We start from the raw sequence: 21,779 nt of genomic DNA on the forward strand, positions 1-21,779 counted from the left end.
AAACAACTTGAGGATATTATTGGTCCAAATCTGTGAGAGTTTCAACTAGTATAATTCAATTTGAGAGTCATGGAGCATTATGGACTCCTATCAGATTACTCAAGGCCAAGCTAAGTTTGAAGACATTATATTGGTTTTATCATATGGAAATGGGGACATCTTCTTATTTAGGGGGTCTTTTACTAAAGCTTAGCTCGAGTTATCTGCAGCAGGGCCCATAGGAATAAAATGGGCTCTGCTGCAGATAACTGGAGCTAATCTTTAGTAAAAGACCCCTTAATTTTTTGTCAAAATGTCTATTCTTTCTGGATTCAAGTATGGGAAAGGATTTCTGGAATGTTGTGTTTGGATGATATTACTTTCCAAACTGTTATCTTGAAATTGATTACTTTATATTATAAACTTTCCCTGAGTAAACATAGAACTACTGGATTCATTTCCCTTTCCTGCAGTTCAAATAATTTTTGCTAATTGGAAATCTGGCAATCTTATAGATGTTAATTACTGCTGGAACACAGTTTGGTTTATAAATAGGAAGATGTGACAGAAAAGCATAGTAATATTTACAATTAATTTTGGATTTGGCAGCTTGTGGATGTTTCTTTTGGTTTTGTATATTAATTTCTACTGTATGTTATTTGTTCTCTAAGATTTGATTCTAATCTCTTGCATTACCTACATTTATGTATTTATTCAGTGATGAACAAACAAAGTTAGATGTAAACATGGATGATATACTAAACATTTTCCCTATAGGCACAAGAGAGACCTCCAGTGCTGCTCATTTGGCTTTTGATTATTGATTCAAGCATTATTATTAAGTCAATTGATTATTGTAATGTCATCTATTTGGATTGACCAAAACCATTAATGAAAAAAAGCTATAAACTATCCAAAATACAGCAATATAATTAATTGTTGCTTTATCTAAAATGGACAGAATTACTCCCTATTTGATCTGCCTCCATTGGTTGCAGGTTGAGGCTAGAGTTTTCTTTATGTTTCACTGTTCTTTTTGTTTAAGATTTTACATGGTAATTTGCCTCGTATGCAATCTCTAGTTCAAATTTCTTCTTCCTTGAAACCTCAGATACTACAGGTTTAGTCAATGTTCGATTTGCCTAGCTTTAAAGGAAGAAGAAATAAGAAAATGTTTAATTCTCTCTGGTCATTCCAAACTGCCAAACAATGGAAAATGCTTCCTTCTAGTTTATGACAGATTAATGACTATTATTCTTTTAGAAAAAATTTTAAATCATTTTTATATAAAAAGTTTGTCTTCAAAATTCATACTGGGGAAATTCCTGACTATATGTTGAGTTTAGTATTCTTGCTACAGGGCTACTCTACTAGATATAGTACTCGTAAGCTTTTTCAACCAAGATTACCAATGTAGAAGAATTTTAAGTCAATTAAACATCTCACATTGTCTAATCAATATCAGGTAGCTAACTTATGGAACCAGCTTCCATTGTTTTTGACGTCTTGGACTCATTATCTTCAATTTAGAAAACATTTAAAAGCTCTTTTATTCTGCATGGTGGGTTTATCCACTATTTAGTATCAGGGCCGCCGAGAAACTGAGCCGGGCCCAGGGCAGGACCTCCTCTGCCACCGCCGCCCCCCAGGACGCTGCTGACACTGCTACTGTCCCCTGGATGCTAGGGAGCCAGAGCCCAAAGTGTGTGTGTGTGGGGGGGGAGGCACATTTTATCCCACCTCTCTGCCCCCATATACTTTGCCTGGTGGGGGTTCCCAAGCCCCACCAGCAGAATCCTTCCCTCCAGCACTGTTTTCTGCTGCATTGACTGCCATTGCGGCTGCTTCTCCTCACGTCACGGATGCTCAGTTTCATCAAAACCGAGCATATGCAGGGCAGGCGATGCGGGGGGCCCCACCAGCTAAACCAGGGGCCCTGAATCCAACTGTGGCTTTTCCCTTGCCTCTAAGGAGAGCCTGACACCAGGGTCTGTCTCTCTCCTGCTCCTGTTGGGACCCGGGTGATTGCGCTAACCCGATCGCTTGGGTCCTGTCAGGAGCAGGAGAGAGACAGACCCCGGCCCCCTTTGGAGGCTGAGCCTGTGGGAATTTTGCCCCTCCCCCCTCGGTGGCCCTGCTTAGTAGTATATGTTACTAGTTTATTTGTAGCTCCTGGATAGACTGGTCCAGCTCTTGATTACTGTAATCTGTCCTTGTACTGATTTGAGAGTGTATTCTTATTCTAAGCAGCTTCTAGGTGCCCAGATTCATTTATAGAATACTAGCATAACCCAGCATCAGTGCACCTCACATTTATGCGCTTACGGTTACTCCAGCCACAGACCTGACGTAATGAAGGGTATGTAAATGCAGCAAGGATGTGCATAACTTCCAGCATTCTGTAAGTTACACGAGCAAGTGGCATCTCCTCCCTTGCTCCACCCATGTGAACCCTCCCCTTGCATTGCCATCTGTTCTTACAGAATAGTGCTTATTGCTTTGTTGTTACTCATGCACTTAACTGTACACTTATCCGCAAAAGAGCTTGTATTCTGTACATTTATGCACACAGCAGGCATGTAAATATAGGTGTTCAGTTATAGAATTGCCCCTAAAGGATATAACGTCTACAAGAGGACACCTATAAAAATCTCCAAAAATGTGCTTATTTTATAAAGGTATGTCCCCAGTAGACTACAAATGCTCTGTGAGTGGAGGAGTGGCCTAGTAGTGCAGAAGGCTTTGATCCTGGTGAACTGGGTTCATTTCCCACTGCAGCTCCTTTTGACTCTAGGCAAGTTACTTAACCCTCCATTGCCACAGGTACAAAATAAGTACCTGTATATAATATGTAAACCACTTTGATTGTAGCCACAGAAAGGCAGTATGTCAAGTCCCCTCCCTCCTTTCCCCTCACACAAATGTACACCTACTCTGAAACAAGTACACATATGTGTACATACTCTATGCCTGCCCTGTACATGAAAGTACACATGTATAATGCAATTCCTCCCAAACTATATCCTGGGAATTCCCATCATGTAAATGAAGGTGCTGTGTTTCAGTATACTCACATTTCATGCCTGTATGCCTCCCTGCAAATTTAAGATAGCCATTTTCTCCCTAATTCTGTAAAAGTCACCAAACATTGCGCACACATTTTAATAACAAGTTAACTAGTGACAATAACTGGCTTTTTAACAAGCAATTAAAGACACTAATTAAAGTTAATTGAATTTTATGCATGTAAATTTAGGCGTGGAATTCATGCCTAAAATGTACAGGTGATTTGTGAAAAGGGGCGCAGAAATGGGCAGGTTGGGGGGGGGGCATTCCTAAAATTAACATGCATTGTTATAGAATAATGGGGATATGCATCTGATGTAGGCTTGTACATTTGTAATGTGTTTCAGTTGGTAGAAATGGCCACACCTAAAGTTAGGTGCGATTCTCGGGCATATGCATCTTCTATATACAGTGGGGGAAATAAGTATTTGATCCCTTGCTGATTTTGTAAGTTTGCCCACTGACAAAGACATGAGCAGCCCATAATTGAAGGGTAGGTTATTGGTAACAGTGAGAGATAGCACATCACAAATTAAATCCGGAAAATCACATTGTGGAAAGTATATGAATTTATTTGCATTCTGCAGAGGGAAATAAGTATTTGATCCCCCACCAACCAGTAAGAGATCTGGCCCCTACAGACCAGGTAGATGCTCCAAATCAACTCGTTACCTGCATGACAGACAGCTGTCGGCAATGGTCACCTGTATGAAAGACACCTGTCCACAGACTCAGTGAATCAGTCAGACTCTAACCTCTACAAAATGGCCAAGAGCAAGGAGCTGTCTAAGGATGTCAGGGACAAGATCATACACCTGCACAAGGCTGGAATGGGCTACAAAACCATCAGTAAGACGCTGGGCGAGAAGGAGACAACTGTTGGTGCCATAGTAAGAAAATGGAAGAAGTACAAAATGACTGTCAATCGACAAAGATCTGGGGCTCCACGCAAAATCTCACCTCGTGGGGTATCCTTGATCATGAGGAAGGTTAGAAATCAGCCTACAACTACAAGGGGGGAACTTGTCAATGATCTCAAGGCAGCTGGGACCACTGTCACCACGAAAACCATTGGTAACACATTACGACATAACGGATTGCAATCCTGCAGTGCCCGCAAGGTCCCCCTGCTCCGGCAGGCACATGTGACGGCCCGTCTGAAGTTTGCCAGTGAACACCTGGATGATGCCGAGAGTGATTGGGAGAAGGTGCTGTGGTCAGATGAGACAAAAATTGAGCTCTTTGGCATGAACTCAACTCGCCGTGTTTGGAGGAAGAGAAATGCTGCCTATGACCCAAAGAACACCATCCCCACTGTCAAGCATGGAGGCGGAAATGTTATGTTTTGGGGGTGTTTCTCTGCTAAGGGCACAGGACTACTTCACCGCATCAATGGGAGAATGGATGGGGCCATGTACCGTACAATTCTGAGTGACAACCTTCTTCCCTCCGCCAGGGCCTTAAAAATGGGTCGTGGCTGGGTCTTCCAGCACGACAATGACCCAAAACATACAGCCAAGGCAACAAAGGAGTGGCTCAGGAAGAAGCACATTAGGGTCATGGAGTGGCCTAGCCAGTCACCAGACCTTAATCCCATTGAAAACTTATGGAGGGAGCTGAAGCTGCGAGTTGCCAAGCGACAGCCCAGAACTCTTAATGATTTAGAGATGATCTGCAAAGAGGAGTGGACCAAAATTCCTCCTGACATGTGTGCAAACCTCATCATCAACTACAGAAGACGTCTGACCGCTGTGCTTGCCAACAAGGGTTTTGCCACCAAGTATTAGGTCTTGTTTGCCAGAGGGATCAAATACTTATTTCCCTCTGCAGAATGCAAATAAATTCATATACTTTCCACAATGTGATTTTCCGGATTTAATTTGTGATGTGCTATCTCTCACTGTTACCAATAACCTACCCTTCAATTATGGGCTGCTCATGTCTTTGTCAGTGGGCAAACTTACAAATCAGCAAGGGATCAAATACTTATTTCCCCCACTGTATATCATTTGTACCTCCAGCATTCTCTGGCTGGCTGGCTTCGTAACATCCTGATGTCAGCAAGCCTCCAGTGTTCCCTTCCCTCTCACTGACCTGCCCTCGCGTAAAGATGTAATGACGTTAGAGGGCCGAACAGTGAGAGGGAAGGGAACGCTGGAGGCTTCCCAATGTCTCTGCTGCTAGTTTGTGGGCTGCGGAAGGGCTGCAGCCAGGCTCTTCAGATGTTCTCCCCCGCTGACTCCTCCTGCCTTACTTCCGCGGTGCCCAGAGCCCGGCCCACACACTGGATCTCTGCAGCTGGGGGTTGGCGGACTGGAGGAAAGCAACAAAGGCTGCGGGGGACAGCATCACTTTGGGCAGCTGCAGGGGTGACACTGATGGCCGCTGGCCTGAGCCACTTGCATTGGGCAGAGGCAGCAAAGAGAGTGGCACTACTGGAGGAGATGAAGGAGCTGGCGCTGTGGTGCCAGGGCTCTCTGTGGTTATCCCCAACGTGGAGCCATGTTTCACATTTTCAAGCTTTTTCAAGGGGATGTATGTAAAATCTGTTAAATAAAACTACAGACATACTAATAAATGCTATTCTATAAACTGTGCCTAACTTTAAGCATGGTTTATAGACTAGCACTTTTTCAGCACTGATTTGTTTTGCTTCCATATATAGAATCTAGCCCTTACTGTGTAAAATTACTGCTGAAATTGGAAAGTCCCTAAGTTTGGGTACAGAAAAAATTATTCATTATTTTTTCCTTTACCCAGACTTAGGTTTTATAAAATGACCTCCAAAACTGGAAAAGCCCTTTAATACATCTTGCTATAACCTCATTCCAGGATGTTCTTTCTATGTAAGTATGTTGCTAAGGTGTGTTAATATATTTTTGCATCATATCAGGGGCATAGCCAGACTTTGAGGTGGGAGGGGGCCAGACCCCGAGGGGGCACATTTTGGTCCCTCCTCCCTGCCACCTTGCCGCCCCCACCCACTGCCACCCTCCATTCACCCACTGCTGCTACACATTCCTTGGCTGGCGAGGATACCCAACCCCTGCCAGCTGAAGCACCGCCACCTCCACTGCCGCATATACCATGCCTGGTGGGGGTCCCCAACCCCCACCAGCTGATGCGCGTTTTCTAGCGCTGGTCTCTAGCTCCGCCACATTTCCTTTCCTGCTCTCTCTTCCCCTTATGTCATGTCTGGCATTCTGGTTTTAAAATGAAATTGAGCATGATCAGTTTCACTAAACATGCGTGCCGGATGTGAGGGGAAGAGAGCAGGGCATGAAATGCAGCGGTTCAGGAGACCAACGCTGGAAAAAAAACGCTTCAGCTGGTGAGGGTTGGGGACCCCCACCATCCAAACCAGGGGCACAGATCCAGTTTTTTTGGGGGGGCCCAGGCCCCCGTAGCTACACCACTGCATCATATCCCAGACATTTACACCTGAAAGATCTAAAAATGAAGAAGCAGATGCAGAAAGTTCACCAACAAGGCAAATTTACAAGTCAAACAGGTACATAACATATACTTCATAGCAATATAAAGACAACAAAATACTGAAACAGATAAAGGAGTGTTAGATTGCATTTAAAAATGTACATATAAATATTTCCAGGAACTGTTTTTAGCAAACACAAATACTGGAGCGTGTGTTTCTTTTTTTCTTTTTAACTGTTTTTTGGTGCTAAAAGAACATGAGATAGGGTAAAGAAAAACATCAGAAAATCCATCTTCAGTTTTCCTACAGACTACAAAATAAGAGAGATTGTAGAATGATGCAACCTCAGGTTTTTCTGTCATTGCACACAGCATATGGATAACAGTGCCATATCAGGCTGCTGATATGTTTGGAAATAGTTCTAAAAGGTATTTAGAATAGTTACTGTGCTAAGAGGGCTATAAGTAGTTATTAAAACCTGATACTACTTCCATGTGTTACTTAAAATTCTGGTAGCAAGACTCTTTGGCTTTACTGTCAGGTCTTTGCTTCATTTAGGTACCGCATTTCTGAACTAGCCTAAGAATCACTGTATCTCTTTCGTTCTGCAGAATTGTAAGATGCCCCCAAGTGGTATATGGGTCTGTAAATTCAAAAGGACCTGCACGCTTCCCTAAATGAAAACGATCAAATTTCAGAAGCGCAATGTACTGCCAAGGGGCACTAAAGTGCATACGTATGTAAGTGAAGGGTTAAAAGTTTCTGCAAGCATTCCATAGTTAGTCAGTTGTCCTTCAAAAAGATGCTTCCTTGCACAGTCCAGGAACCTCCTTTTAGGAGTAACTGGGAAAACATTGATTCAAACACTAGTGCAAGATTTTCCCAGACGACAAAAAAGCATACACTGATGACCATGGCGAAGTTTCTCCTTGCTCAGAATTCCTCAGGTTTCTGTGAGATCTCACATTTAAGAAAATAATTCCGTGTGAGGGAGGAACTTCATGCTGGTTACCACTGTAATAGTCAGCCTATTATTAATATTAATAGCAATTAATATTAATATACCTATATTTATAGACTTTGTCGAGATATGAAAAATAATTCTAATATATTTAAACAATGCAATTAAAGATTTGTCTAAGCGTATCACATACAAAACCTTCTATATGGTGTTACAGATGCAATTTATGTGGGCATGCTCGGCAGAATTAACTCTGAATCTTCGCTTTCTTAGAAATGAACATTCTGTTCATTTGTCTCAAAATATAAACACTAAACATACACGGAACGTCCATAAATAAATCACATACGGAACAAGTAAACTTGTATTTTTCTCACAAATAAAATCACTTTTACATGAGAATTTCTTCTGATATGGTAAAAACTAGGCTTCTGATTTTGATTATTTAATATACCAGATGGCTATCTTGAACTGACCCAATACTCGGAAATATGAAGAGCTGACCTAGCTGGTTTGGCAGTTTTCACATACTTGAATGACTGGCTTATTTTGAAATATATACTTAAAAAAAAGTTGGCATTTTCTATTATTGAAAGAAAATAAGAAATGAAAGATGAACAAACTGAGCTTTGAGCCGAAACATAGGTGTCTTTTTTTTCCGCCCACATGTCAAAAATACAATTATTTTAGGAAATACATATTGGTCGCAGTAGACTTAAATAGAAGAAGTTAAACTTCAATTGATGTGATCACTAAACTGGTACTGTTTCCACTACCGATGATTTGATGCACTCTTTGTGCAGTTTATTGGTTCCTGAAAGGTCTAGAGAAGTCTCGGTGAGATGCTCTGATAGGTGATGACTGCTTCCATTTAAACTGGAAACACATCCATCCTGAGAAGGGCTTTTTAAATAGGAGTGAAATTCCATCTGAGAATGACTTGTCGTGCGTTCAGAGTATAAACTATGACAGGGAACACTGTTATCTCCCTCCGTAGAGGAGCAGCACACTATTACAGAGGGATTTGGAGCTGGGAAGTGAGGACTGGTGGTGAAACTTTCTTCTGGTTGCCTTGTGTAGTCAAGAAATTGTTCTGTAGCGATGCTGAAAGGCACCAGAGAAAGGCTATTGTTTTTGACACTGCTCCTCTCTGGGAATGCCTCAGAGATCTGGTTAGCAGAAGCAGTGGGACGGTTCTCTATTTGATAGTACAGAGGTGAAGAATTTGTATAATACGGTGCGTTTTTAGAGTAGTTTTCATGTACTGCTGTGCCATCGGAATAACAAAGGACAGAAGGCAAGGGAACGACCTCCGTATGGTTAGCCATTCCTTCTATAAACTCTTCAGCTTTTTCTTCATCTTCCTCCTCCTCCTCATCCTCATCCTCATCCTCCTCCTCATCATCATCGTCATCTGAGTCGCTGGGTGCCAAACTTTGTGTGCTGGAATCAGTAACTGCGCTACAAAAACTGCTGCCATCGTCTTCCTCCTCCTCCTCCTCTTCATCTTCCCCTTGGCAGTCAAAATCTTCAGCTGACTGAAAGTGCATCATTGTAGTCTGAGGTTTAGTTCCAATCTCAAAGTTCTCTGCAAGCGTATATTCTACCGGATGTGCGGGCTGAGTCAGAGAAATACTGTGAGCACTTAATTCTTCATGGCAACCATTTACCGCAGAGGTTTGCTGCTCTCGATTTTTTTCTATTTCAAGCTTCATTATTGTGTGTAAAAAGTGAGTCCGCACCCGAATGGGATTAAATTCAATTCTGCCTGCTGTGTTACTGCAGCCTTCTTTAGTACAACCACATGGGAAAGCCATACGATCCACCTTAATAAAAGTCAAGAATATCTACATTAGTCATACATTTATACCAGAAACATTACAACCATACATCTCCTGCAACATCAGGGTGCTCATTTTCGAAAAACATCTGAAAAACATCATAAAGCGACAGAAGGATGTTTTTCTCACAAAAACGTCTAAGTTGTGATTTTCAAAACTCTGATTTGAGACATTTTTCTATGCAGTTTGTCCAAATTTCAAGGGGGCGTGTTGGAGCGTGTTTTGAGCGGGACTTGGGCATTTCCAAAAGTTAGATGTCTATCTGCCATAATGGAACAAAACTAAAATGTCTGGATAAAAAATTGACATGGTTTTGGCTAGACTTGTTTCAAGCACGACCAAGTTACAAAGTGAAATAGTTTTGGCTAGACCTGGTTCAAGCATGACCAAGTTAAAAAAAGGTGCCTAAATGACCAGATGACCACTGGTGAGAGTAAAGCATGACTCCTCCTTAATCCATTAGTGGTCATTTGCCCCCCTCCCACCCCTCAAAGATGATAGTACATAGCAAGCTCTATAACTGCTTCAGATATGATGGCCATTCCTATTAGAGCAGCAAGCTGGTCCGAGGAGTAGGTTAGTGGTCAGTGCAGTGGACTGTAGAGAAGGGGACCCAGGGCCATATCACACTATAACTGGCACACTTTTTATGAAAAGTGTGAGCCCTCTACAAACCACTAAATACCTGCTGTACCTACATATAGTTGACACCTGCAAGCTTGAGGGTTATTGTAGTGGTGCACAGTGAGGTACAGTAGGCTTTTTTATGTTCCTGGAGGGCTCACAATGCAACGTAATGGGGTTACAGTGAAAGTTATACCTGGGACATTTTATGTGAAGAGCACTGCTCTGCTGGGATGCCTGCTTGGCCAGTCTACTAAAAACGTTGCCCCCCAGCCATCCCAGTGGCTTGGTATTGTGTGGTACCTAAAGAAAGATGGTATTGAGCATAAAAGCGTCTAGAAAACGGTGATTTTTGAAACAAAAAATAGACATTTTTCTGGTTCGAAATCACTCAATTACTTGATATTTGGATGTTTTTCACAAAACGTCCCAAAATCGGACTTAGATGCATTATCAAAAATGCCCCTCCAGGTTTCCTCTATTAGCAGAAGATAGTCATCTCAACTGGTTAACAAAAATACAGCTCCCCCATTGTTATATTTGGATATCAAATCCACCCAGACTGATGCCCTATGGTGATGTTAAATCATGCAGCTAGTTCTGATAGCATAAATTTTATGCATGATATAAAAACATCTAACGGACTCAGAAAGTACGCATCAGAAGTTTAATTCAACAAAATATGCAATGGACTCGACACGAATCGTAGTTTGGCCGTGAGGGCCTGCCTCATGAGTCCCTATATAGTGCACAAGTGGAACTTCTCTACATGCTATGGCATCTAAAAGAAATAGCCTAATATTTAGTGTATCAAACACCAAACAGGCACTGTTATGCACACTTAAGTTGCATAACAGTGCCTGTGCAGTGGCTGGTACACTAAATATTAGGCTATTTCTTTTAGACGCCATAGCACGTAGAGAAGTTCCACTTGTGCACTATACAGGAACTCCTGAGGCAGGCTCTCATGGCTGAAACACGATTCGTGTCGAGTCCATTGCATATTTTGTTGAATTAAATGTCTGATGTGAACTCTCTGAGCCCATTGGACCTTTTGTGTCACCTTTGCTGTGTTTGCTTGCTTGCACTATCCTGTGGAGAGGTTTTTTGTTCTTTTGTGCTTGCCGATAAATTTCATGCATTGCATGATTTCATAATGACTAGTTTTCTCTGTACTGTTTTAAGGATTGCAGGAATATTGCTGTTTACCTGGCATTTTATGCCTGCAAGACTGCAAGTGCAAGTTTCTGGATCACAAAATATTCTGCATTCACAGCCACAATCTTCCCTCGATAGACGGATAGCCCGCAGTTCGTGCTTTTCTTCCACATCAATCTTTTTGACTCCAGAAGCTCGCAGCAGTGCCCTCCGTTTCTTTGTTGGCAGGGGTTGCAAAAAAAAGTACTCGTCGACCTCTGTGTTGTCTAAATCAAGGTCCTCATCCGAAATGTCATCCAATGTGAGGACTGTGGCTTTGTCATCCTCCACTGTACCGTTCTTGGTCATCTGTAATCCAGAATGTGAACAAGAGATTTGAAGTGAATTTAGGGGCTCACTCAATTCCACCACATGTAAATGCAGTAAGTTGTTCTTTTTTTGTTTAACATTGCAAGCAGGAAAATGCTGGTAAGTGTTTGATTGAATAGCTAAACAACCCAAGAGATATATTTTCCAAAATGGATCCTGCTATTATACCTTCTAAGCATTTGGTTAGATAGTCACGTGTGTGTGTGTGCGTGCGTGTTTTTTTTTTTTTTTTGGGGGGGGGGGGGTTTAGCTTCATCAAAAGTGTAGCTAGATTGTGACGTCAAAAGGAGCAGAGAGTGGACTGTGTAGGTGTGTGCACTACGTAGGCATGATGGACTACTGAAAAATAGGTGCTGGCACTGTCAGAAGTCTGTTTGGGGGAGTGGTCGCTCCCCTGGTGCCCCACCTACCTACGCCTCTGAGCTTCATATAACAGGATGTCAGTGTGAGAGGTCCTGAAAAGGTCTATTTTATAAAGGCAACATAAGCTCCCAGATTCACTCCTGAGAGCACCCAAATACTGATGCACACGTGTACACCTGTTCTGAAGCAGAGGCAAATGTGTATGTGTAATCTATATGTATACCCTTGTATTTTATAAGATATGTATGCACACTGCAACTTAATCTCTGCTCTACCCAAACTATTCCCCTGGGAATGCCTTGCACAGATCCTATGTAGAAATTACATGGACTCTTTCCATTTGCCTATTTTTTACAAGTGTATTCATCCACACAATTTTATGAAAACCCGTTCCTGTGTGTTAAACAGGATTTAAACACAAAATAAGCTTTATAAAACTGCTCCCATACTGACAACCTGGTTGACAGATGGGAAAATAATTGATTTGAATCTTGAAAAGGATTTGGGGCCTAATGCTTACAAAGGTACCAACTATTTAAACAAATTAAAATCAGAAATATGATCCATGTACAAAGTCCTGTTTATTTGGATATTGTCCCACTAAACTTATATCACGTTTAGGCTTATTTTCGGAAGAGAAGGGTGCCCATCTTTCGACACAAATTAGAAGATGGGCGTCCTTCTCACAGGGTTGTCCAAATTGGCATAATCGAAAGCCGATTTTGGGCGTCCTCAACTGCTTTCCGTCACGGGGATGACCAAAGTTCACAGGGGCATGTCGGAAGCATAGCAAAGGCGAGATTGGGGCGTGCTTAACACATGGGCATCCTTGGCCGATAATGGAAAAAAGAAGGGCGTCCCTGACGAACGCTTGGGTGACTTTACTTGGTCCTTTGTTATATGACCAAGCCACAAAAATGTGCTCTAAATGACCAGATAACCACCGGAGGGAATCGGGGATGACCTCCCCTTACTCCCCCAGTGGTCACTAACCCCCTCTCACCCTCAAAACAAATTTAAAAAATATTTTTTCCAGCCTCTATGCCAGCCTCAAATATCATACCCAGCTCCATGTCAGTAGTATGCAGGTCCCTGGAGCAGTTTTAGTGGGTACTGCAGTGCACTTCAGGCAGGTGGACCCAGGCCCATCTCCACCCTACCTGTTACACTTGTGGAGGAAACAGCGAGCCCTCCAAACCCACCAGAAACCCACTGTACCCACATCTAGGTGCCTCCCTTCATCCCTATGGTAGTGGTGTACAGTTGTGGGGAGTGGGTTTGGGGGGGGGGGGGTTGAGGGGCTCAGCACACAAGGTAATGGAGCTATGCACCTGGGAGCTTTTTCTGAAGTCCACTGCAGTGCCCCCCTAGGGTGCCCGGTTGGTGTCCTGGCATGTGAGGAGGACCAGTGCACTACAAATGGCTTGGATTTGGTAGTTTCTGAGATGGGCGTCCTCGGTTTCCATTATCGCCAAAAACCGGGGAAGACCATCTCTAAGGTCAAACTAAATGTTGAGATTTGGGCGTCCCCGACTGTATTATCGAAATGAAAGATGGACGCCCATCTTGTTTTGATAATACGGGTTTCCCCACCCCTTCGTGGGGACGTCCTGCAAGGACATCCTCAGGAAAACTTGGGCGCCCCCATTCGATTATGCCCCTCCACATGTTTTGCAAATTCTTTATACTTACAGACAAATGAGAAGAATTGGCAACTAGAGTAGTTATATAAATTTAATTTATGTAAATAACTGGTATAGAATGTTAAAAGAAATATTTTATGTCAGTACCCTGTGTGTGCAAATTTGGGTGCATGCCCAATTTGCATGTATAATTAATTTGAATAATGTGGTAATTAGCACCAAAATTGGTCGCTAAAAATCAATTATTGATGCTAATTGGAAACAATTTGAATTTACATGGACATCTAGTCGGTATTCTATAAATATGCACTGGTGTATTCTTAAATGTGGATCTGAAAAGGGGGCATAGCCATGGGAGGGGCATAAGCAGGTCAGGGAGTGTTCCTGCAATTTGCGCAGTGTTATGGCATATTGCAGATCCATGCCTAATTTAGGTACAAGGATTTTACCAGGTTTCAGTTGGTATAAATCCTCACACCCAAAGTTGGGGGTGGATCCCAGCACTTTGTGCTATTTGTAATAGCCTGCAACTCAGAGCCTTTTTATAGAATAGTACTCCACGTGAATGTTATCGGTGCCCAAATTTGGGTGCCATTTACTGAATCTAGGCCTATGGGAGCAATTCTATAATTGGGCATTCCCAAGGCTGAATGAGAAGCATCTATTCTAAAACGGCATCTGGGGGCCCAGATGCCTTTACTGAAAATTAGCGTAAACCCACATTGTTGTGCCTAAATATAGGCATGCCCATTTATGCCATGTTGATAGCAGTCGTAAGTGTAAATTGTGCGCACAAATGACAGTTTCGCTCATGCCTGTCCCATATTCTGCCTATATTCATGTCCCCTTGCAGTTATACACTATCCCCTGAAATCTGTATATTGTGTCCAGATTTACACGCCCAGATTTGTGTGCACGCCTGAGATGCATGTGCAAATTAATTGAATAACAAGCTCTGAACCATCAATATTTAGGTGCCAACAACCAATCATTGATGTTAATTAGCACACATAAAATTTTTGTGTGCATCTAGCTGCGCGCTATTCTATAAGGGAGGGTGCTCAACTCCCATAGTGTGTATCTCAAAAGGGGGCATGGTCATGGGGAGGGGCAAGGGCATGTCTGGAGTGTTCCAGAAAGTCACACGCTTAGTTACAGAATAATGAGTCAGCGCGCTCCCACTTGGGTGCCAGCATTTATTCCAGGTTTCAGCATGCATAAGTCTGGTGCCTAAAGTAAGAGCACGAGAATTGGCATTAAGCATTGTTCTATAAAGGGCAGGCATCCTTTATAGAATAGCGCTTAGGAATGAATTCTATAAATCACACCTAAAAAATCGGTGCCAAAAAACCCGCTTAAGTGCTATTCTATAAGCCACGCCTAAAGTTAGGTGCAGTTTAGAGAATAGCGCTTACATGCAGGGGTCATGCATAAATTTAGGTACATCCATTTGCATCAGCGAAAATGTGGTGCAAATGCCCCCGCCTAAATTTACAAGTGGAACCCCCTTATTCTATAATTGCACTTTTGAATCCATAACCATGCTCTGCCTGATTTTCCCATGACCCTCCCATTTATGAGCCCCCTTTTCTAGGATGTGTGTAAAATGTAGGCATCGATGACACGCCTAAATTTACATGTATACATGTTAATTGATTTCAATTAGTACCAATAATTGCTTGTTAAAAAGCCAATTATTGGCACTAATTGGCTCATGCAATTAAATTGTGTATGCTAATTGGGCGAATGCACAAATTTGTGTATACAAGTTTTGGAGACTTTTATAGAATTAGGGGATGAGCACTGATTTTTTTTTTTTTTTGGCACCCATTTCTGAGTAAACAACCCAAATGCAGCAGCAATCCAAGGAATGATGAAAAGTCAAAGAGTTCATCCAATAAAAACTTTAATGGAAATAGTCCATTATTGAATGAACTCTTGACTTTTTGTCATTCTTTGGATCGCTACTGCTTTTGGGTTGTTTGATTTGATTGTGCAGTGGTTTTGTCTCCTGTTTATTCCTGCCTATTTTTGAGTGCCATATATAGAATGCTGCCCTATAACACTTACCCATGTCCTTATAGAATAGCATGTAGTGCTTTTATGTTGCGTGACACTTTTCTGTTCACTTATGTGCCCAAGACATACATAACTGCTTGCACTTAGGGCTTCTTTTACTAAGCTGTGGTAGTGATTCCGGGCGCAGCAAATGCAGTTCCTTTGGGCTTCATTGCATTTGCCGCCTGTGAATCACCACAGTGATTAGTAAAAGGAGCCCTTAGTTAAAGGATTGTCTGTTATATTTTCAAGGAGGCTTATGAAATAAAGAATCTACCTATTAAACAATCTAAAAATCTGAAGCTCAGGTGAATTCCCTTGTTAAGAGATCTTTTCTTTTGATGAAAAAATTGAAGGGAATTTGTAACCTGTTGGATACTGATATATTCCGACTAGTAGGCCAAAGTCTACTTTTGTCCATTTTAGATTATAGCAACAGCATCTATGTGGGATGTCAAAAGAACCTTTAAAAAAAATTCAATTAGTTCAGAATACAGAAGCTCGCTTGATTTTTTTTTTTTGTGCCCATAAAAATGATAGAATACCCCTTTATTGGTGGCACTTCATTGGTTGCCTGTAGAGGCATGTATTCATTCTTAAATTTGTACTATGATCTTTAAGATCCTTTTTAGGGTTGCACCAGATTATCTGTCTAACTGGGCACAAATCTCTGCTAAAAGTAGAGCTTGTGTGATAATCACCTACTTAATTTCCCTAATCTGAGTAGGTTGAAAAATAAAATTATTTTTTCTTCAAGTCTTTTACATCAAGCTCCAGCTATTTGGAACTCTATTCCACTTCACCTGTGAAAAATATATAGGGGTCCTTTTACTGAGGTACGCCGAAAAGTGGCCTGCGCAGGTGTAGACGTGTGTATTGGACGCGTGCAGGTCCATTTTTCAGCGCACCTGCAAAAAAGGCTTTTTTTTGCTGAAAATGGACGTGCAGCAAAATAAAAATTGGCGCGCATCCATTTTGGGCCTGAGACCTTACCGCCATCTATTGACTTAGCGGTAAGGTCTCGCGTATTAACCAGGCAGCAATCATCAATGTGCGTACACTGCCGATTTCTACCCAGTTAGCACCGCGTGCCTGAAAATTTCTGGCGTGCCTACTGGACGCATGTAAAAAATGAAATTACCACCCAGGCCATGTGGTAGCTGGGTGGTAGTTCTAAATCAGTGCACATTGGGTGCATAGGCACCTACGCGGCTTAGTAAAAGGGCCCCATAATTACTTTGCTTTTTGTAAAGCATTGAAAGCGTATTTCTTTCAGAAATTCTTTTCTTGAATTGCCTGTAGATCATGTTGTCTACTGTAACACTGTAAGACCATTTCATATATATGATGGTATTTGTTAGTTCGCTGATATTCTTCTGTTGTTATCCACATTGAACGCATTTGGGTATTTGCGGAATACAAGTAGTAAAAGTAAAACAAAGTAAAATAAAAGTAAAGAAGTTTCAGTAGGAGTAAAAAGGAGCCCCCTCTAAGCAATACTGTAATTATGTGCAGAGTTACATTTATTATATTTATGCTTATATTTGGTCATTTTTACTATTGTTATGCTGTTAACAAAATTGTAAGTTGTATGTTAAACTGTACTGTTGTACACCACCTTGGGTGAATCTATTCATAAAGGCGGTTAATAAATCTCAATAAATAAAGAAATTAAGGGCCCTGTTTACTAAGGTGCACTAGCGTTTTTAATGCTAGAGACACCCATATATTCCTATGGGTATCTCTAGCATTAGAGCACGCTAAAAACGCTAGCGTGCCTACAGCGCAGCTTAGTAAACAGGACCCTAAATAAATAAATACATATTTAAAAAATCTGCTCATGGTTTCTTTGTGATAACACAATCCCAAGTAATATCCAAAGCTTGGAAACCAAATACAAAAACTGAACTAATTTGTCTTGGCTTTTTGCTACTACTGTATTGCCTGATGTAATGAAATCCAATAGGAGGAGAAAAGTTACCTTCAATTTTAACGAGTTCAGTTTTTCTTCTCTTAGGTGGTCCCTCAACATCTCTCTGTGGAGCCTTTTCTGCTCCATGGCAAACTCTCCAAGGGTGTACTGGCGAATACTGTTGTGACGGCTGGACATGCCCAAGGTGCTGCCACCCTGGCTGGGGACACTGGTGAAGCCTTGTCTCCTCGTGAAGTAATACACTGTAACACAGTTAAAACGAACATTTTTCGTCCTCAGGCGCTTCTCCCTCTTCAGGATTGAACATGCTAGAATCAAAGCAAAAATAAATCCATGAATATCCATGCAATGATAGCTTTTCAATCTGGGCCCTGTATACTAAGCTACGCTAGAGGTGCGTTAGTGCTTTTAGCATGCGCTAATTTTGTGCACGTGCTAAAAACGCTAGCACACCTTAGTAAATAGGGCCCTAAATGTGTAGGAGAAAGAAAGAAGCTGTGCTTAACAAGTTGGGAATTTGGTTTAGAAGACAAGTATGTATCGTCAGCTTTTATACTAAAGGGAGGGCTCTTGACCTGTTACCTGTTGGCTGGTTTTTATGATGCCTGTGCTCAGGTAAATTCACTTTCACACATTCTCATCAAAAAATGTAAGGTGAGTGTGTTTATTTGTTCGATGACACAATATGTCAACATCTTGCAAAGAATGCGGATTTGATTTCCAACTTAAATTCTATTCTGTGGGTTATCTGGAGCTGGGAAAACGAACAATGATCAAGCTCTGTAGGAAACCTTGCCTTTTCCCTATAAGCTACAATGAGATGAGCAGTTAGCATGAGAGGACTAACAAAGAAAAGAACTAAGATGTTGATTTAAACACCGAACAATGAAATATGGCATTGTAATCAGGAAACGGACAGTTTTCTACCCCGATGCATGATCACACCCTAATATTTTGTCTGAATCACCCCAACCTATTTACCGATACTTCTTTACTGTACTTGTCACTGTAATAGTACCCCTATACTATATTTTTTCACACCGGAGTCTGTAACCACCTCTCCGGAACTATGTAAGCCACTTTGAGTCTATTAATAAGTGGGAAAAGGTGGAATACAAATGTAACAAATAAATAAATATAACGTATAGAGAATTTAGATTTAATTTATTCTGTTACATGGAATATTTTTTATTCTTTGCTGAAAACATGGATTGAAGTCACAACAGTAGGGAAATGGGTGTACTAGGAGGGCCACAATTCTGTATTACACAGGGAGGGTGCTTTTTTTTATTATTTTATTCTTTATTGCATTTTAAAAATATACAGACAGGAATCATTTCCTTTATGAAAACAATCATGAGTTTTATTTTAAAAAAAGTAATACATCTAGAACAAACAACATACTCCTCACTCTATATCCCTAGTCCACAAAAAGGGGGATCACAAGAGCTCAAACAGTTTAAGAAAAGTTTTAACAAGAAAAAAGGAGGACAATAAACCTAAAGAGCATGGAGTTTTGCTACTATTTGGGTTTCTGCTAAGTACTTGTAACCTGGCTTGGCCACTGTTGGAAAAGGATGCTGAGCTAGATAGACCTGATCAAGGTACGGCTATTCTTATGTTCTTTGTTTCCTACTGCATAATACACATTTTGTTTAATTCACAAATAAATATTGGGGCCCTTTTACTAAGCCACATAGGCATGTATGAGCGTCAATTTTGAACTACTGCCCATATCTTTACTTACTACTACTACTACTTAACATTTCTAGAGCACTATTAGGGTTACGCAGCGCTGTACAGTTTAACAAAGAAGGACAGACCCTGCTCAAAAGAGCTTACAATCTAAAGGACGAAATGTCAAGTTGGGGCAGTCTAGATTTCCTGCGTAGAGGTATAGTGGTTAGGTGCCGAAGGCGACATTGAAGAGGTGGGCTTTGAGTAAGGATTTGAAGATGGGTAGGGAGGGGGCCTGGCGTATGGGCTCAGGGAGTTTATTCTAAGCATGGGGTGAGGCGAGACAGAAAGGGCGGAGCCTGGAGTTTGCGGTGGTGGAGAAGGGTACTGAAAGGAGGGATTTGTCTTGAGAGCGGAGGTTACGGGTAGGAACATAAGGGGAGATGAGGGTAGAGAGGTAAGGAGGGGCTGCAGAATGAGTGCATTTGTAGGTTAGTAAGAGAAGCTTGAACTGTTTGCGGTACCTGACTATAAAATGTATGCAAAACTTTTAGCAAATAGACTAAAGTAATATCTAAAATTATTCACCCCAATCAAGTTGGTTTATGCCTCAACGATAATAACCGATAATGCTCTATTTCCACCATGTTTCTATTTATGCTAAATTGGATCCAAACCCCATAGTTGCTCTATCAATAGATGCTGAAAAGCAGTTGACAGAGTCGAATGGTGGTATCTTTTTCATGTCTTACAATGGATTGGAAATCATGAGGAGTTTGTCAACAAAATTAAGATCCTATATAATTCTCCCTCAGCGCAAATCATAGCTAATAATTTTCTCTCTGAACCCAGTTATACTCGAGAGAGAAACTCGATAAGATGCTCACTTTCACCAATGCTTTTAATATTGCTTTAGAGCCTTTTTTATTAGCCCTTCAATCCTCATCTTCGATAACTGGAGTTAAAATAGATCACAGGAGATTAAAGCTTCGGCATATGCGGATGATATCATGCTTTTTCTCAAGAATCCTGAACAATCTCTTGTTCACTTCTTCAATCTTGTAGAAACATACTCTACTTTTTCTGGTTACAAAATTAATATTCAGAAAACTGAAATTTTACCACTTAATATTTATGCTACTCCAAATATAGCAGTTCCTTTTGGGCTGATTTGGTCATCCAAAGGTCTAAAATAACTAGGTATACAATTAAATTCATCTCTTGAAGAAATTATAGAAATTAACGCCAAAAACATTTTTGATGTAATACAATCCATCTCAAATCTTGGTCTCCATTTCATCTTTCTTGGTGGGGTCGTCTAGACACTATCAAGATAATAATTGCACCAAAAATTAATTTTATTCTAAGCATCAGCCCTGTTCTAGTCACCAAAAACATTTATAAACAATTGGACAAAATTCTCAGTCAATTTCTATGGGCAAATAAGATTTTGAAAATAGCGCTTACTACACTCAAAAATTTGAAAGGTAAAGCAGGAGTCTCTTTTCCTGACTTTTTTACATATCATAAGTATTTTATTTTACAACAAGCATCTCGATGGCTACTGAGTGACACTGAACATATTCCAATATGGTTACAAATTGAAAAGGAACTTTGGAAACCATTTTGTCTACATCATCATATACCTTTTAGTTTATTAGATACTCTAAAGGGTATCCATAATCTCCTGTTCCTTTACTTGTCTTTAACAGTTGGACAAACTAATGGAAGTTTCATATGATCTTAATATTCATTCAATGATCTGGAATAATTCAACGATTTTAATAATAAGTCAATACTCTGGAAGGAATGGATGAATAAAGGAATCTGGTCCCTTGATCAAATCTTGATTGATAATAAATTGAAATCTTTCCCAATGTTAGAAACACAATTTGGGGTGTATCCAAATCAACAATTTCGTTGGATACAGTTACAACATTTTATGATGTCCAATCGTTATCCAAGTTTACTATGCACACTTCAACCTTCCCTATTTCAATTTATCATCATAGCTCAACAGAAAGGACATGTTGCATCTCAACTTTATAAATTTCTAATTAAATCAACCTTTAAAGAAAAGACAGGTCTTCGTTCAGTATGGGAATCTGATTTACATTGTTCTCTTACTAATCATCAATGGAGTACTTTTTGGGCTAAAACAAGTAAACCCATTTCTTCATCAACCTTCTTTCAATCTCTTTTTTTTCTACATCATAGAGTCTTATGGACTCCTCAAAAAATGAAGGTTGCAGGTCTGTCAAAAGATAACTTATGCTGGTCATGTAATGAACATCAAGATACTCTTCTCCATTTAATCTTTGAATCAAACCCAACTAAATAGCCACCTGACCATAATATCTAAATCCCCCCCTTTTATTCTTCCAAATTACTATTCATTTTCCTATAACTTCCATTAAAGTGTATATAAGCTTATTTATCTGTATACTTGTGTATTCACTCAATTCAAGCTTTTGAACTACAACATTATTTAATTTTTTTATCCAGTTAAATGCCTGTTATCATATAGTTTCTCTTATGGAATGGAAGTTATAAAACATTGTACTTTGTATTGAATTTGGATGTTTGTTACCCTTAAAATCTAATAAAAGTTACTAAATATGAACTACCACCAGGCAACCGTGTGGCCTGGGCCGTAAGTTAATTTTTTACG

At 40.7% G+C, this 21,779-nt stretch overlaps 1 protein-coding gene across 1 annotated transcript in view; it reads right to left on the minus strand.

Annotated features, from left to right (window-relative positions):
• Window positions 1-6,619: 6,619 nt before the first annotated feature.
• The window catches only part of CSRNP3 (cysteine and serine rich nuclear protein 3), a 104,906-nt gene continuing 89,746 nt past the window's right edge, over window positions 6,620-21,779 (minus strand). Inside the window, exons 3-5 of the mRNA XM_030209485.1 lie at window positions 17,480-17,739; window positions 11,117-11,413; window positions 6,620-9,268 (exon numbers count right to left, since the gene is read on the minus strand). Of these exons, the coding sequence (XP_030065345.1) occupies window positions 8,195-9,268; window positions 11,117-11,413; window positions 17,480-17,739 (1,631 nt within the window). The 3' untranslated portion in view covers window positions 6,620-8,194. The remainder of the gene's footprint in view (window positions 9,269-11,116; window positions 11,414-17,479; window positions 17,740-21,779) is intronic.

Source organism: Microcaecilia unicolor, chromosome 7 (genome assembly GCF_901765095.1).
Source record: "Microcaecilia unicolor chromosome 7, aMicUni1.1, whole genome shotgun sequence".
Classification (NCBI taxonomy): Eukaryota; Metazoa; Chordata; class Amphibia; order Gymnophiona; family Siphonopidae; genus Microcaecilia; species Microcaecilia unicolor.